At 35.4% G+C, this 18,651-nt stretch overlaps 1 protein-coding gene across 1 annotated transcript; it reads left to right on the forward strand.

Moving 5' to 3' along the window:
* Positions 1–14,112: 14,112 nt before the first annotated feature.
* On the forward strand, positions 14,113–18,651 carry LOC117329328 (RYamide receptor-like). The gene is made up of 2 exons (XM_033887237.1): positions 14,113–14,248; positions 15,584–18,651. Exon 2 carries the CDS (start codon positions 15,624–15,626, stop codon positions 16,911–16,913), a length of 1,290 nt encoding a protein of 429 aa, XP_033743128.1. The 5' UTR covers positions 14,113–14,248; positions 15,584–15,623; the 3' UTR covers positions 16,914–18,651.

Here is an 18,651-nt window from a genome sequence, read left to right on the forward strand (position 1 = left end):
AATACGCATAAGAAATGGCACTTCTTTCGGAGAGTCAAGATGGAGTTATAAGAGAACAAGGTGAACGATATCCGTATTTAACCCTATGGGTATAGTAAATCAAATAATACAAATTTTCAACTATTCGCTCGTAATTGTATGTTTTAAAATGTATTGTTGTTTGTGCTAACATAAGGAAGATAAGTTCAATACTCTAGAATCCTACCATTGATGTTATTGATTACTCCTAAGTTAAACTGTATCACAGACAAAAACAAAAATATGTCGTTGGGTCAATTTTGGGGTGTGTCTCCTATTACTTGGGGGCATGGCAATTTGGACACAACACGAAATGATCGAACTTACATCAACAAATTCATCAACAAAATAGACAAAAGAAATAATACCAGTTTATAAAAACGGAGGTTGGATAATTTGTCACAATGATAATATCAAGGTATTGGACCGACCATCGCTGTGCAATTGAAATGTTCTTTCTAGAATGTGGATATTATGAAATGAGCCGTAGGTCGTGTGTTCGAGATCCGATCGGGGCCTCGAACTCAAATTTACTTGAAAAGAGTTCCCTTAATTTCCTAATTGTGAATTCTTTCCCCAGTCCTGTAAAAAGTCGCCAATTTTTCCGGGCTATGTAAATTGTTTACCTCTCCCGATACTTCGTCACATCTTCGTAGTTAGAAACGAAGTAAATCGATTGCTAAGATAGTTAAATAAAAAACAATGAAGCAAATCAGTATACATTTACAGCTTCATCGTGAAGGTTTTGGAGTATTCCGTGCCAACTATCTGTCATTTCTAACCAGATTCCCCGGAGTATGCTTCTCTGACTTCCAAGCGCTGTGGGGAGGTTTTATAATCTCAAAATCAAATAATTTTGCTCTTTAAATTCATGTTAACAACGAATTATTTAAGATATGTCATTCAATTTCGTATATAAGATAGCTTATATATCATATAAGTTATATGATAAAAAGTATAATATATCTTATAAACGATTTATATAAGATACCTCTCAGTTAATTTTCTTTATAAGATACTTTATATAACTTATATAATAAATACGATAACTTACGTGCTTGATGAGATATATTAAACATGAGATATCTTACACAGAAAATTGTATAAGATCTCATTCATTAATGTATAAACTGAAGATATAATTATCTAAGATATCTTATATAATTTGGTTAAATACTTAATCAAGGATCAACATTGCTCCATGAATGATAACTTGGCTTGACAAAGTGCAGTATCTTCATATGAAATATTCTGTAATGTTTCTTCTGTCACATCCCTCAACTCATTTCCTTATCAACTTCAGTCATTATACAATGTTTCCAAATATAACTCCCCATTCAAACATCATCTCTTACTATTTTTTTCCACAAAATACCACTTTTGATAAAACGGGAAATTTTAATTCCAACTTTGTAGCCATTTACGTTTTATTTTCAATTCACCGTAGCTTTTGGAACAATTAAATCACTCTTTAGATACTGTTATTTATAATCAAATAAGTTCATATCTTACCACATAAATTAGAAAAGCTCCATATGCAGTTTAAAAACAAAACTGTTGTTTCATAAGCACTTACTAATATGCATTTCGCTTAATTTTTACCGACAGAAAATGAATCGACACTTCGACCTCACGGATATCAACGGGGAAAAATGCCAGCTATGGTTGTCTTCGCATCAGTCATACGATCTCTATAGAACCATGTCATGGAAAAGTATTTAAGAACTGTTGTATGACTGGAAGAGTCTGCTATTTTATGGGTTCTCACCGTTCCTGCGATATGGTCAGATGCTGCCAAGCAATTCATGAGGGAGGCTACAGAGAAGGTACCTGTATAAGACACAGTGGTGCATATACACGGTCTATCAACCTTTTAAATAGCTTGTCTGATTGACTGGAGTTCCATCTGATGATGCGTCCGTGATCTGCTGTCCATTGTCAGTCCATTGTCAGCCCGTCGTTCGTCCGCCGTAAACAATCCTTGTTATTGCTATTTCTGGAATAGCATCTAAGCTTCATAAGTGGGTTCGTCTTGGTCCGTAGTTGTACCCATTGATTTTAGTCTGATCTTGGATTTTGGCAATTGAAATTTGTTATGGCTATTTCTTGAGAAGTACTGGGAATATTTTCTCTAACTTCATCCCTAAGTTCCTCTTTGTTTGTAATTGTGCTGACTTGATTTTGAATCTGATCCAGGGCACACAAAGGCTGCGAGGCAGCGAGCTTAGATTTAGACAATTGAAGTCGATTTTTCGTGGAAACTACAGAAGGGATATTTCTCAATCTTCATATGTAAGTTCCCCTAGTAGCAATAATCAAACAAGGAGTCAGCTGATCAAATGTCAAATCAAGGTCAAAGTGTCAAAGGTCAAGGTAACATTTTGTATCTTTACAAATTTCATTGATACATGATAACAACTGACCAAGAATCAAAGGTGTTCTCTATTCATGTTCATTTCTGTAGAATATTTTACATTATAAGACTGATGATAGTTCTCGAATCGGAAATTGCATCCCTCTACTGCAAGCAAAGAGTTTTGGTGAAAAATAGAGATGGTGACCTTCAGCATCTACCCCGGGGTCCCGCTATCTTGATTTGGATGCAGGAGGTGAGCGTCAAACTCAACAGTTTAAAGTAAGAGATTACATACATTTATATGTTCCAGATAGATATAGTTTTCACGGCGAATAGTTTAAGTTCATATAGTTATAACAAACTTAAGTTGTCAATGGCTGTCTGTCAGTTGGTTTCCTGAACAGTTTAAAATTGATCATGTGCAATTTGGTACCAATTGGAAGCTGTAAATCGAATTTGAGAAATAAAAAAAGCCGTATTTTATGGGTAAAAAACTAACAAAACCTGAATTCAAAAATGGCTCTCTATCAGTTATTTTGATGTGATATATAAAAGGAAATACAACAAATAGCTTCTGTGGTTCAAATTCTTAATGACCGCATGTCAGCCATTGTGATTTTCGACAAATTAAATGAAACTTACGCATGAAGTCTGTTCTGAGGGAAAAAACGTTAAAAATCTGCACCTTGCAACATTCACATGACAGTCGGTCAGCTATTTGGTTTTGCGATCATGCTTTAAGCTAGTAAAATAGAAATTTAAGACAGATAAGCATTTTAATCCCTATTCAAAAATGTGGAAAAAATTATACAGAATAGCTACAATTGCCTGAATAAGCTTTATTTGATTTCAAGTGGCACTATAGATATTTCTTACAAGAAGTACAGGAAAACAATTTGCTGAAAACAATACGCTGTCCCGATGGTGGATATTGGGGAGGAACAAAAGTTGATTTTCTGGCTAAAATCGTAGGCAGAGAGGCGTTTGGATGTTTTACTTCTAAGCGCGCTTTTGACATCCTGGAACTCAGTCAGGACCCGGAGACAAAAAAAACCCGGAACATACAGTCCGACCTGACAGACCGCCCAATTTCAATAACAATACCAGAATCAATGGGGAAAAGTTGCGAGGATAATAACAGAGGAAAAACTATTGCAAATATGATCGCATTATCCAGAGACATAGAATAAACGGAACAGTAGCAAAGAGCTGGTCTGCTGACCCAGTGAAACAAATCACTGAACATTTGGTACAGATTATCAGTGATCCAAACATGCGAGGGATCAAGCTAATTATGATGGTAGGTGGATTTTCTTAATCTGAATTGCTCAAAGAAACTACTTGTTTATGAGAGTCATGTGACGGTACAAGAAAAGTCATATGATATCGACGTCTGTCTATACTGAATTGTATGTACCGTACCTGTATACGCCTCTAGGCTATGTAAGTGTCACGCCCGTTCATATATAGCTTTTCTGCATTATTTCACCGACATGACCACGCCACAGATCTCCAATTAAAAAGTAACCAAAGATAATTTACCAGTCCCAATAACGGAAACAGTGAACAAACATTTAGAATCAAGCGATGTGAAGTACGACATGCATGTAAGCTTACATAAACAACAGCGCGGGTAATAAAGTACGACGTCTTCCGGGTGACCATCCGGGATCCTCGGGACCGAACCTACTGAGCTTAAATTAAATAAATTGTCGTCTAGAAGGTATTTTAGTCCGAGTTCAACTTCAATATTAGTGTTCAGCGGGGTTTTTGTGTGTGAAATTTTGGTGTTTTGTGATATGAAATTCCACTCTGATATAAGTATATAGTCTATCATTCTATTATTACTTTAATGGCGATGTCTGTTCACCAACTAAAGATTAAGATGGATTCAAAATGGATGCCACTTATTCTTGTCATTCTTATCAAGGTGATCCCAGTGATCAAGTCAATGGAGAGCGACCCAATGTATGTAACGGACCGCAGCTGCGAAAAGATCGGCACGCTTAGTGTGGAAATGCCTGATACTACCAGAGGCTTAGACAGGTTGGTAAAACTATGCATGGCATTTGGAAATACAGAGCTAGAAGTAGATGCCTTCGACCCGTCTACCGGAGAATCGTTCACAGCAAAGATAGATTGTCTTGCGTAATATTGACATCGAGACACAATACAAAATATTTGATTCGGTTTGTTTTGCTTAACGTCCTGTTAACAGCCAGGGTCATTCAAGGACGTTCCAGGTTTTGGAGGTGGAGGAAAGCCGGAGTACCTGGAGAAAAACCACTGGCCTACGGTCAGTACCTGGCAACTGCCCCACGTAGGTTTCGAACTCGCAACCCAGAGGTGGAGGGCTAGTGATAAAGTGTCGGGACACCCTAACCACTCGGCCACCGCGGCCCTATCAAAAGGGTTCTGTTGCTTGTAACTCTTGACACTCGCTATATGAGAACTATTGCACTTCCCAGCTGTTTATATTTACCCTTCCTTGTCATGTTCGTGAATTTCATAAGAGTTGTCTTTCCTTGAACATGTAGCTGAGTTGATGTGATTCAGTGTGTAATATCTTTATTTGCATTTGCCTAAGCGGCAATGTTTTTGTTAGTAATGATGTAAGGGGTTACGTAACCCATTTAAGAGAAAAACAAGGTAACAAGTAAGGCACACGTTTAAGCTGTTTCAGCGCTGTTTCAATGAAGAGAAGAGCATGGTGTAAGTTTATATTAGTTGATTAACTTAAGTTCATATTTCTCATAAATGTTTACTTGATAGATAAATTGACAGTATTAAAAGAATGTTAACAAGTATTTTACAATATTTATGATTCACATGTAAGTTCGCGGGCTTTTACGTCAAGTTCAGTATGGGTAATTTCTGTTATTCATATGTGATTTATCAGTAATATAATACGTTAAATTCTGTGAACGTGTTATGTTTAAGCAATCTGTGCATGTTAAGGTATGTTTTCGATGTCATAGACCTATATGTAAGGTTTATTTATAATTTGTATGTTGTAGTTTTTTATCGCACGCACATGGCGGCATCGTCTAAGAGAAATAAAAGTAAAGAAAGTAAACGATGTACGGTTATCTGTCGGGAGCCACTAGTCTTCTAGAAATTCCCCAGAACATTCCCCAACATGTAATGATCTCTATTTTTTCTATTTGTGTTAGTCGAAGTCAGAAATAACATCGGCGATTGGAAGTGGTACAATGCTTTATTGTAATTGTGGTTTATAGATAATACACTTTTGTCAGGAAGTGCTATGTGTGCAAACTATAGTTTTATATGTAAGCATTACTTGTTATCAAATTATGTGTTTGTTCTTCGCAGTTGCTTCATTGTACCCGTCTAACTCATCTGGACTAGGGACAGTAGTAGTTGGTTATTTTTTATGTTGGCTGAAATCATACAGCTGTTCAAGTCTGATTAAGTTAACATGATAGTTCGATTAGTGTTTTACTAATATTTCAATTAAGTATGAAATCGCCATGCTGTGTTTTTGTCTGTCTATTCACCCATGCATAATGTCGTGCTTTGTACAGTAGACTCTCTTTGAATCGTTTACTTATCTGCAACAGTATATTAGAGTTACACTTCTCCTTCATTAATCATAAGGACCACATGAACCTCCAAAGGGCCTGTTTCCAGTAATGTTAATTCCCCATAGGAGCCTGCCCCCGTATAATTTCTTATCTAGCTCAAGTACAGTTTTTTTCTTTTCCGAAGAATAATTTTACACCTTTCCGACACCCAGATTTCATAATGTCAGTGAAAATGTATTTTTATAAAGTTGTCATTTTGAGCATCAAAGACATAAGGTCGTAAATAAAAGAAGGTTATCTCGAAATTGTAATTCGCAACATAGTATAAATTTCTTTTGATAAACATTTCCAAAACATCGTGTTTATTCATAAAACATAAAACAAAAATTTTCTCGGATGAAAATGCACTTGCAGAGACACAATTATGAACAAAAAATGCCATAAAATTGCAATTTTCTCCCATGATATAGTTTTGGATGCAAATTGCCATCACAAAATCGGATAGAGCTGTACTTGTTTCATATGTGTATCAAAAATCAGCTGATTCCATGTGGTGGAACGTTCTCATATCGCCGCCTGAATGTGGTTGTAAATTGAAAGAAAAGGGAAAATGAGTAACAACCTTGTCTGAAACCCTATTATATAGCTTATTATATACAAAATTTTACATTGAATATCAGAGCGGATATTTTCATGACAGTTTTATGATATCTAACGACTAAATAAACAGTATCGATATAAAGATTTAAAATTCTTTTGAATCAGGTTCTTTGTTCGTTCGTTTTTTTCCTTAAACAATCAATGCATCTTGTAGTTCATTGGCGGGGCTCACTTTTCTCCACTATATCTTATCAGAAAATATGTCAAGGTCAAAGTCTAAGCGCAAGGTCAAATCAAGGTCAAAAATACAAAATTCAAAATGAGTTAATTTTTGACTGCATTGCAAAGTGCATGAATAATGAAGACGAACGGTGCAAGTTTTATGGTCGTGCGATAAAAAATGACGGAGAAATGGCACTTTGAAAAATGTTTGTTTTCCCGCCAAAATTCAAATTTTCCCCAAAATGCCCTTAATTACCCTCTGCTCCAAAATCTTTACATACACAGATATTATATTTGGCGCAGTGATAGCATGTACGGATGCCTACAAACTTGATTGCTTTTCAATGACCTTGACCTTCGTTCAAGGTCACAGAGTTCAAATGATCAAAAATCGAAAATTTCAAATTCTCTTTCAAACGGTTAATTTTTATTGTATATTTAAGAAAACATTTGTTTGAAGATGTTTGCAACGTTTCCAGGTCAAAACGTCAACTTTATCTCAGAAAAAATACATAGGAAATCATTTAACTGCCAAAATTAAATATTATCCTACAATTACACTTGAAATGTTTTCCCTCCAATACTCTGACACCAACAGACTTGATAATTGGCACATATAAAGCATTAATGACTGGCTACAAAAGGTATGCACATATTTGACCTTGACCTTCGAAGTTCAAGGTTACAGAGAGGGTTGAAAGTCAATGGATCGGTTAAAGAAGGGAAGCGAAGAGAAAACGAAGAGAAATCGTAGGTAAAACGTACAAAAACGTTCGTCAGAACGAGAACATGTCTGCAATCATTTTCTAGTTGGAAATCCTGTGTTTTGATCTTGATCTAGTTTTGTTTGTTGTTCTGGCTATTTGTCAGCCAATGTCTTCAACCACGGGGACTTGTGAAGTAGCCATCTTTGATTTTTTTATGAAAAAGTGTTTCTCTCACTTTTTTTCATATCTGTGTACATATTCTCAACATACCGAGCAAATACTCTCGTGTTTTTGTTAATTATCTAAAGAAAGTGGAAAATCGGCAATTCAACCATAGGCTAATTCAACCCAAGATTTGAAAATGTTCCACCACTTACATATTGATGATTTTTCCTCTCATCAATAGCATATTACGTACTGTTTAATAGGAAAAAAATTGGTTTGCATCCAACGCCCATAAAAGGGTGTATTCTCTAAAAAACACAGTTTTTGTGTCTAAAATGTTATCATCGAAAATGGCATTTTTGAGATTGTTTCTTACATAAAACAGCCAAATGGCGCGATGGAAACATGATTTCTTGCCACAATCATGCCATGAACGTATTCTTTACGGTGACCATCATTTAATTAGATTTTCATTAATATTTTACATAACATGCACATTTTATCAACACTTAGACAGCTTCTGAAAGGTACAACTTTGAGGAACCATAAAAAACAAACCAAGTGACCTAAATCTTTATACTTTATAGATTTGTGACCACAACGGCATGGGCAATGCACCACCAACAGGAAATTTGAATCAGAGAAGGGGCCATTTTGGAAACAGGCCCTTTAATTAAGTGGTAATAAGGTGGTTGGTCAAGATCATGTAAATATCAGACGTTTAATCTCTTGTATTCTAATTCCAATACATATTAGAGTTCCAGAAAGATATATGAATTATATCATATATCTCACATATAATGAGGAGAGGGATTGTATAGTCGGTTAGAGCGCCGGCCACGTAACATCCGGTTAAGATCTGAGGTGGGTTTTTTTGACGCTCCCTACCTTTGTTGGTTTGTGTTTCTCGGTCTATGGCTGTTTTGGTTGTGTCCTTGGACAATACATTTGATCCTTACTATTACAAGAAACCACGCCTCAAAATGACCATGGCTGTTCATGGGACGATACACCAGCAAACAAACATATACAAAGTTCAAAAATGTCAGATATTAACGTTGAACCCATTCGTTAAATCCATTCATTCATAGCACCTCTATTTCTAAGTTCTGGTAAATTTTAGCAGTGATACAGATGTAATTGTTTTAAGCATTAACTTTCTAAGAAGAACAAATTAGTGGTTGTACCTAAATTAACTTTGATACTACACCAGTTATCCCAAGGTACCGTTAACTCGTTCCAATAAACCGGCCAACGTGAGGTCGTATAACGAGTGAGTCATATTGCAAAAGGTCACAGATATGTATTATAGTTCATAGCAGGTAAATCGTTTGTTTAAATCGTTTGTTTTATATTTTATCCAAATATCGAGAAGAATAGAATCATACTTCGGGGAGAAATTACACCGTATGAAGGTATCATTCCTTTAGTGTCGTTCTCGCCTGATGTATATTAAGACTCATATTTCTGTCAAATTCATCCCTTTTAAAGGGTGATGAACCTGATTGTGTGGCATGACATGATGCTATTAACATTATTTTTGCAATATTTTTACTGCAGTGGGTTGTTGAACGAGACTTAATACCCGCGAACAGCATGCAGAAAAGCATCGTGACAGAACTATGGATTTACAGTATATCTGTTGAAATATAATCATGTCAATAATTAAAAGAACTGGATATATATATTTATATATATGTCAACACGCATACTGATTAGTATAACCAACTCCTTATAAAAGTCATTATATAGATATAAAGCAAACAAATACAATAACAGAAAAGAATAAACAATGCTTTACATCTTTTACAATTGCATCAATAATGTAAGACCTACAAATGGTTTTTATAAATCAAAATCAATTTCAAATCATTATAAAAACAAAAATTGGTAAAGGTTTTTGCGACCAATCAAAATAAGTTATATGGACATATATACATGTAAGTCAGCATTATCGTCTTCGCTTGAGAGCCTATCGCCGATCTGACGCTCCTCGCATATTTTTTCATGCCCATCGAATTTAAGTGAACGTTATCTCTCGCGTAGAGTGCCCTAGAGTCTTGCCAGAAACCTCGATGTTTCCAAAACACAATAGTGATCCCATCTACCGAAGATGCTAGCGAATTGTTGACTACAGGAAGTTTTGTGTTGTACTCGCCATTGTCGTTAAAACGAGGCAGTAACTGTCCGATTACAACTCTCCGAACCGAGGGCGCGTTCGAAACACGGTACGCCAAGTTCAGTATGGCATTCGCTAGATCAACTGGATGACAGCTAGGCTTTGATAAATCGTTGCCTCCAGCTTGTATGAACACAATATCGGGAGGATAGGACGTATATATATCCGAAGGAAGTTGTAAACACTTTGGGCCTGGGTATACAGTACCTCCACCGACACCAGTACACGAAACTTGAATCACGTTTCCGTCAAAGTTGAAATTATTAAATCATTGTCAGGAGTAGACGCAAAACAGCCTAATCGACGTACAAAAGAATGTCCTAGCACTAAGGCAAGCAAAACCATTCTTAAAATCTGTATGAGGCGGGATATTCCGATCGTCGTATATAAATACCTCCGTAGGCTAGCTAGGCCTAACAGGCATATAAAAACCGGATTGAATTTACCTTGTAGCAGCGGGATATCCTCCTTATGTAACCACCAGGGTCTGTCTTACAGATGGACGTAAAACACAAATCGAAAAGTTCGATTTCCACTTCAAATAAAAGAAAATCAAAAGTCAAATCAAAAGTGTTAAAAAACTTCCATCAGTGGAGATAAACTTTTACACTTGATTTTCCCAATGGAGGTGACGCTACTGAGGGTCAATCTCCTCTGTGATAGGTCCGGTGGCTGGGCTACGTGGCTGCTGATTGGCTGACCAATCACACGCTTCTATCCCTTAAGCCAAAATGACCAGAGGTCAGTTAAGTCCTGGAAATTTTCCATCACGTGGCCCAGACATGGACCTCCTTCTTGACCCCTCAATGTTAGCCCATTTACATAAAACCAGAAACAATGGGAGATGCGAGTGGTGCCAATGCCCCTCTCAACATATAATAAACAAACAATTACAGACTGACATAAATGTATTTATTTATACAAATATAAATAAATGTTATTTATTGTTGCTAGTCGCATTCACACTGTTAAGTCGACGTCTGTTTGAACAACGCCAGTAACATGTATTAAGTGACTCTAAGGAGAACAGGAAAGTATCGGGAAAATGGCTTAATTTAAGACGTCTGTTTTATACCGTTGTTCCATGATTAAAATGAACCACAGTGAATGCGTGTCAAATTTGATTGAATATTTTTTTATAATGACGTTCTAGTCCAACTTAAAGTTGAAATAAACAATTACGGCTTTTGTAACACAGAATTCTCTACATTTTTCTTCATGATTGTATTTAGTTAGATATTCAAAACAAAATAAACCTAGTGACTTTATCACTCTATAATTAGAAAATATCTGACCGCAGAAACAACCAAATTACATTTCAAACTCAACCCCTCCCATTATATCCTTTTTCGTGTAATGGGAGGTAAATCCTGCGTCCCTCGCCTTTCGCGGTGCAAATCATTGAATCCCATTTGAACCAAGTCAGAGTTAGGACGGTTATAAATATCAAAACATTAATCCAATGATGTGTTGAACTGTTCGCATAACATAGCCACTAGCACCTTCATTCCAACTTAGAGCACACAAGGCCTGTAATAAGGGCCTTACTGCCTTACAAAAAAAAAACAAAAAAAACAAACAAACAAACTGAGGATCAAATAAACATAAATTATCCTCCTAATGTACGTAGCTAAACGTTCATTTATTTTGGACTCGATGAAATATAATTAAAAATGTAAACGTGCATGGGTATTCCTGTACAAATACGCCGAAATTAAGACCAGAAGCACCACAAGAGTAAGCGTTTTCTGCTTTATCGGCGACACCCGCCATACAAATTTATGTCAAATATTGCGTTAAGTTACAATCCGTAATGAGAGAAAGGATCGCGACAACATGCATAAATCATTTTTCACTTGCAATCGTATAAGAAGATGATGTATTATCTTTAGATATGGTGATTGTGAATAATGTAACAACAGAATAGTTTAACGATATAATATCAAATATCATTACATTTTACCAGCGAAATATCGAATATTCAATTATGTGATCAAATGATGCATTCAAAACATATATTGATAAATGCAAATAAAATAAACATAGATAAAATATTAAGATGACATCAAATAATGTAATGATAGCGTCATATGGTATAATGATAAAATGAAATAATATAATGACAAAATACAATAATGTATTAATGAAATTATATAACATAATGTAAACATCAATTTATATACTATTTTATGTCGCACGCAATATAAAATGCGTTCCATGCTATAGATTGTAGAGAGTATACTACTATGTGACTGTAATAGGGTTGATATAATATGACCGATATTTTTATTTTTCAGAGTTAACGTTACTTACAGTACTACCTTGCGGAAATCAGCAAGGTATTGTATGATTCACGTAAAGTAATTTATTTTGTGTAGAAATGGACGAAAAGTACACTGTTAGGGATTGATGATTCAAATATTTGTTCTGGGCACCGGAAGCAACATGCAAAATTAATGTCTTCTGACAGGCTGTCATTGTTGTGAATGCCATTTTCGATGTTTCTCAAGAGCTAGTGAGATATATGCTGTCCATTGTTCGATAGTGAATGAGAAAACCAGCTTGTAAAGCATGTTCGTTTCGGGAAGTCATATCTTAATGAAAGCAAAGGAGTACCGTGCCTTATTGTATGTTTAAAAGTGAAGGGGTTTCTTCCGATTAAATCTACTGGTCATATGACCAGCGTAAGTCATCATGATATGAATCACACGTCTAGAGCTTTTAACACTATATAAACATTCCGTCTATCAGCAGGAAAGATTGCATTTTACATGCATGCTACTGCCAAAATGAATGTACATCAATGGCACCTGACGGAAATTTGGAGATACAATTTGCTTCCCTCGATTTGGAAATTAAATAATGAGAATATGAGAGTAGAACAGAATTAGAATGCAAAGTGTTTATACTTAGGATGATGGGATGTCAAGTGTGTGTAATTTTGATTACCGTATATGATGCACGAACTACTCACCTCCTGAAGTACTTTTATACATCCTTGTAGGCGAGGATTGGACCCCTAATAACGGGGGAGTGGTGTTTCTTGTCATGTGCAGGATGGCCAATACTACGCCATATGTTGTTTTTTTCACTCAAACACGTTGATAAATCTAAGAATCGAAAACTAAATATATAAAGCTTATCATCTTACATTTTACATTGAATTTGTATTATAATTATATTGACATTATTTGATTTTAACATATGCTGTGTTTTGTAAGTCAGATTCATGAGATATATGTTGTATATGTATTTTTGGTTTAATTATTTCAATCCATTTTTTAATGTGTAATTTGTCATGTTTTCGTTAATAATAGTAAAATATATGTCTTGTCGTATAACTTCGATATGTCGACCTGAAATAAGTATCAATTAATTATATTGTGGCAATACACATATGTATAAAACAAAAGAATTGTATATATCGCGAAGACAAATAATACACAGTCGTTTCACTTTAAAAAGAACTTTCACAATATGCAATATCTACATAGATCATCTATTCAAAAACTTTCAATTTTACACAAAAGAAAAACGTTTATTTTCTATACTGAAAAAAGGGAGTAATGTAAGCGACTCTAAAATCCTGTCTAGGATTTATAAAAAGACAGACAAGATAGTAACGCCTCTCATGAGAAAGTGACAAAAAGGTTACAATAACATTGTGGACTGAAAAGTCCAACACCAGTTTCTACCACCAACTGTCTCAAAGAATTGGATGAAAGACACAAAATCAAGGCTAGCAATTAACACTCCATTAAGATCGATACCCAATAAACGTATTTTTTTAATTTGAATAACTGCATTATTTCATTCTTTGAATTATTACATGTAATTCAAGTTGTATCATTTATATTATTAAAATAGATAGATTTTTTAAACACATAAAAGAAGTAAACCGAGGATAATGTCAACAGTCAAGTCATATCATTTATAGTTCATATAACCGTGTGATGATTATGCTAGGTTGTGCCTTACATTGATAATCATGATGATTAAGGCTGAAGATGTACATGTATTATATTCATTATTTAGTATATCACGTTGAGCTACAAATAACATTAAATAGTATTCATGAATCAATTTGAATTTCAAATAGATCAGACTTGATATTTTCTTTTCCTTTTACCATAATATGTGTTGCTCTCTTTAGCAACAGGAATTCTAGTTTGTTCTTAATGTTGTTACTACGGTATATTACTGATGACATCAATCCTACCTTAGAGTTACTTAAAATGTTGTTTACCACAAATAAAAACAATTTATGAAACAGGAAGTTTTATTACGCACGTTCCCAATATTATGAGACATATACCACAAACTCAACGAGGAAGACTGGTCACTTGACTATGATTTAAGTGGCTGTCAATATAATTGGTATCAGACGGGCCCTCTCAAATACAAACCAGCTGTCGTGTAGCCATTACAACTGCTGTTTAATCTACCAGTCCATAAGGTAAGGAAAGTTTTAGTGATAAAAGTATCTACGCCTTACAGTATTGTATTATATACTTAACAAGTAGTGCAGGTGTGTATAAATTCCGTTTTAAGTAATCATGTTTACGAAGATGAATGAATTATAAGATATTTGTTAGATTCAAATTTATGTCAATTGTGGACAGAAATACATATGTATACACTTAACGTTTCCATATAAATCTACATTCGTTGCTACTTTTTAGCTTGTAATTAAAATCATTCGTAATGTAATACTAAGATAACTAGCTTCTAATCTTTAGCTGGTGGTAATGGGGCAAAACGGGATTCCATCATGGTCTCGCGTAAATCTGTATAATGTAATGCTTTTGTTCAAAATGTCGGCAAAATATAAAAGTTACACATAACACAAATGCACAGGTAAACCGTACCTGTATAAATATTTCTACGCTGTAAGTCCTAACTAGGGCGTGTTGTGGTTCTGTTAGCTTTGCCCTGCGGATAACAACATTTGTTGTTGATATATCAATTTCAATGTCAATCAAAATAAAACTAACGACAGAAACCGACTTTTGTGATACATCTCGTGTATTTTACATAGACAATGTATACAGGTAACTGCTTCAAGACAAGCATCAACATCTAATAAACAATACTCAAATAGTTAACCAGTGGTGCAAATTGAATCTAGGTTATGATAATTCCTAGAGAAGTCACAATATACCACCAATGATGTATATATTCATTACCTTATGGTTTGAGGTACAGTACACCATATTTGTCAAAGATTTATTAAACTATTTAATTATTTTATAAAGGAAACATTAATGTCTTTTGTAAAGGTGTTACAGTTGTTTTATAAATGGTTGAAATAAGTAAAAAATACAGGTCGACAAATTGGGTTAATTTGGAATATATTTGAAAACATTTAAAATATAGTTGGTTTCTTATACTCAACGCCAGTCAATGTTTTTATAGAACCTCGGTCGCATAGATATAATACTTCAAGCCTCAGAATTTTATCACACGAAATGATGATTAGTTCCTTTGTTCAGATATCCGTATTGGCGATGTGACAGAATATTTGTACCTAATGTAATAAAAACTTTTCATCGCACCTATATCAAGTAAGACATATATAAATCTTATTATAAATTACTTAAAGGTGATAATGTTCTTAACGTTCAACATCATATAATATATGACACAGAAAATGTCCAACAAGAAACCCATTCGCCTTTCGTATACATTTTACATATGTCTTTATTTAGTAACATATATACATACATATATGATATGTGTTGCTTAGTAGACTTTTCAGTTATATTTGATATTTCAATATCTACACTTTCAGACTCTTAAAGATAGGAGAACTAACTAATAAGAATCCAATTATGACGACATCAGCAACAATGGCGAACAGTTTTAACATATCCACAGAGATGATTGGAGGAAACGACACTGTGGGGCACAGCTACACCCTCGAAGAACTCAACGATAAATATACTCAACAGAAATTAGGAGGAATAGTGTTTGTGACGCTGTTGATGATCACAGGAGTGATAGGAAATGCACACGTTCTTTACTTGTTTGCTTTTAAATTTCCCAAGTCGAATCATCGTATTTACATCTTGTGTCTGGCAGTTCTGGATATGATCACTTGCTCAATTGGGATGCCTTTCGTCATTGTGGATCTGCAAAACACTCTGACGTTTGAATCAGCTATTGTCTGTAAGCTGCTCCGGTTCTTAAACTATTTCAATTCCGGCGGGTCCGCATTCACTTTGGTTGTTATAGCAGTTGACAGATACAAGAAAATTTGCAACCCTTTGGGGAAGCAAATGAATGAACGCATGGCCAAGATCGCATGTTCCATCGCTTTATCAATATCATTAATACTGGCATGGCCTGCTCCCGTATTGTACGGGAGGAGCACAGTTGATACTCACGTCGATGGAATAACTGGAGTAGCTTGCTTTACAGAGGACAAATTTAAGAAAACTAAATATCAGCTCTATTTTAACAGTGTCTTGATTCTAGTTGTTTTTGGATCATTTGTAACCCTGATTGTACTTTATTCCTTGATTGGACAGCGAATATGGAAACAGGGAAAGGCAAGATTGAAGATGCTGAATCCGACAATACATGTTAGTGCTCCTGTGGTCGAACCAGCATCAAGCTCGAATTCCGGTTCCGGTACGGATAACTCTACAGATAACACTTTGTCCGGGGAGGCTGTGATGAATACAAACGCATCGAGTACTGCTGAGCTAACCAAGGCAGAACCATTGCAGAGGACAGAAAAGGAAAAGTCACAGCAAAACGAGACATCTAAAAAGCCCGGGCCAGGAAAGAGGTCAAAAATCAACAATGAAGCTAAGGTCACCGCGCGCGGTAACAAAACAAAGAAAACAACTCTAATGCTTTTCATAATCACAGTTGTTTTCATCGGAAGCTTTGCCCCTCACCTAGCACTCAAAATAACAGTGTTCCTAAATAAGAAATTTCTAGAAAGCCGAACATTTGCAGAGGCGTTCCTCTACCATACATTTGTCTGGTCGTTTTTTATTAACAACATGGCCAATCCAATCATTTACGGATTTTGCGATCCTCGTTTCCGTCGAGAGGTCAGAAATATGTATAGGAAATTACTCCGTAAACAGTACAAGGCCAATGTTGTTTAATAGTACATAACACAGATCATTTACATGTACAATGATGTTCAGTAATGGAGATTTGGTTTTGAAATTACGGCAAATTGTGTGAATGATTGTAATAACGTAATACTGTTTTTAATAAGAGGAAGCATTATCGTTTTATGTATGCCTGTTCCTTTGTTTTATAAAGATAGGTAATGTACTGCCAATAATAACAAGGCATCGCAAACGATACAAATCCCCTCGCGTGCTAACACATGAACTCTGACGCTAAATGGGGGGTGGGGTTATTGCAGGACATTGAAATAACATCAGTTGTCATTTGCACTGAACTGCAATAGACATGGATGGGCTTATTATGAGGCATGGGCTCATTGCCAGATAAATATGGTATATATTGTTATGCATTCAACAGTATCTGGTTACGCATCACACTAGCAACTTCATTTCCTGATAGTTATTATAATTATGTGTGTATCTAAATGCATATATAAGCATTTTCCTTTGTTCAGAAGGTTTAATTGGCATAGTACATGATTATTTTCTTATATGGAGTCCCATTCAAGAAAAATACAGAATGCAATATAGTCACATGAAGACTATAGGTGTCAAATCCGTGACACGTTCAAGGTATTCCCATGCTGGACCCATATATGAAGTTTGGTCAGGATCCATTCAAAAATGAAGTCGCAACAACGCTGACAAAGATTTTCTTTAAATAGTAACGGTGAGCTTGACCATAACCTTGGCGCCCTGAAACACGAACTTGTTTGAGGTATTGCCATGCTTGACCCATATATGAAGTTTGGTCAGGATCCGTTCAAAAATGAAGTCGCATTACAGCGCTGACAAAGATTTTCTATAAATAGTAACGGTGACATTGGCCTTGACCTTGGCGCCCTAAAACACGAACTCGTTTGAGGTATTCCCATGCTGGACCCATATATGAAGTTTGGTCAGAATCCGTTCAAAAATGAAGTCGCAAGAGCGCTGACAAAAAGTGAACATACGTACGTACTTACGTACGAACGGAACGCTATACCCCTCCCCGACTTTCGTCGCGAGGGGATAACAATAAAAGCGATAAAAACAACTACCACAGTGCAGGAAGGTCCGTGATCTCGGATGAAAATATATACCGACCCATGTAAGAATCGAATTTCAATCTTCTTGGATCTTCATCTGTGATAGTATTTTCGACGCTCTACCGAATGACATATCGCAACTTCTGTTAGATATGTTTAAGAAATAAATGCAGTATCTTTCAACATTTGTCCCTTTCATGTTTATAGATAGGGTGATCATGCATGTTCGTGCATACATTTGCGGTAGCATGATAAAGTGATGGAGCGGCGTAGTGTTAAGTCCTTGTCTTTCACATATGAAACAGGGATTCTATTAAAAGATATGGGTGTCACCTATTTGTCCACGTGGACATTTCTAGGTACTCCGGTTTCCTCCAACAGTACTCGCTTATATATAGGTCATTAAGAGTGATTAATATAACTTGACGTGTTGCAAAATAAATAAAGTGTATAGTATAGAAGCTAGAGTATATACATTGCAGAACGTTTAACTCTAGAAGGACATTTTTGATCAAATTGTACATTTTAAGATATTGGTTCGCGCAAGTTATTTTATTTTATGTATTTATCAATTATTATTATTATTGTTTTGAGTTATTGAAAAATATATCTAATTTGAGATGGATGTATCAAATGTTTTATAAAAATGATTTCTTCATTAAAATGTAACCCAAAACGGA

The sequence above is a fragment of the Pecten maximus genome, chromosome 6 (genome assembly GCF_902652985.1).
Source record: "Pecten maximus chromosome 6, xPecMax1.1, whole genome shotgun sequence".
NCBI lineage: Eukaryota > Metazoa > Mollusca > Bivalvia > Pectinida > Pectinidae > Pecten > Pecten maximus.

Bases quoted from the DNA above. Each gene is read 5' to 3' on its own strand.
- LOC117329328 (XM_033887237.1), top strand. From the start codon at position 15,624: ATGACGACATCAGCAACAATGGCGAACAGTTTTAACATATCCACAGAG.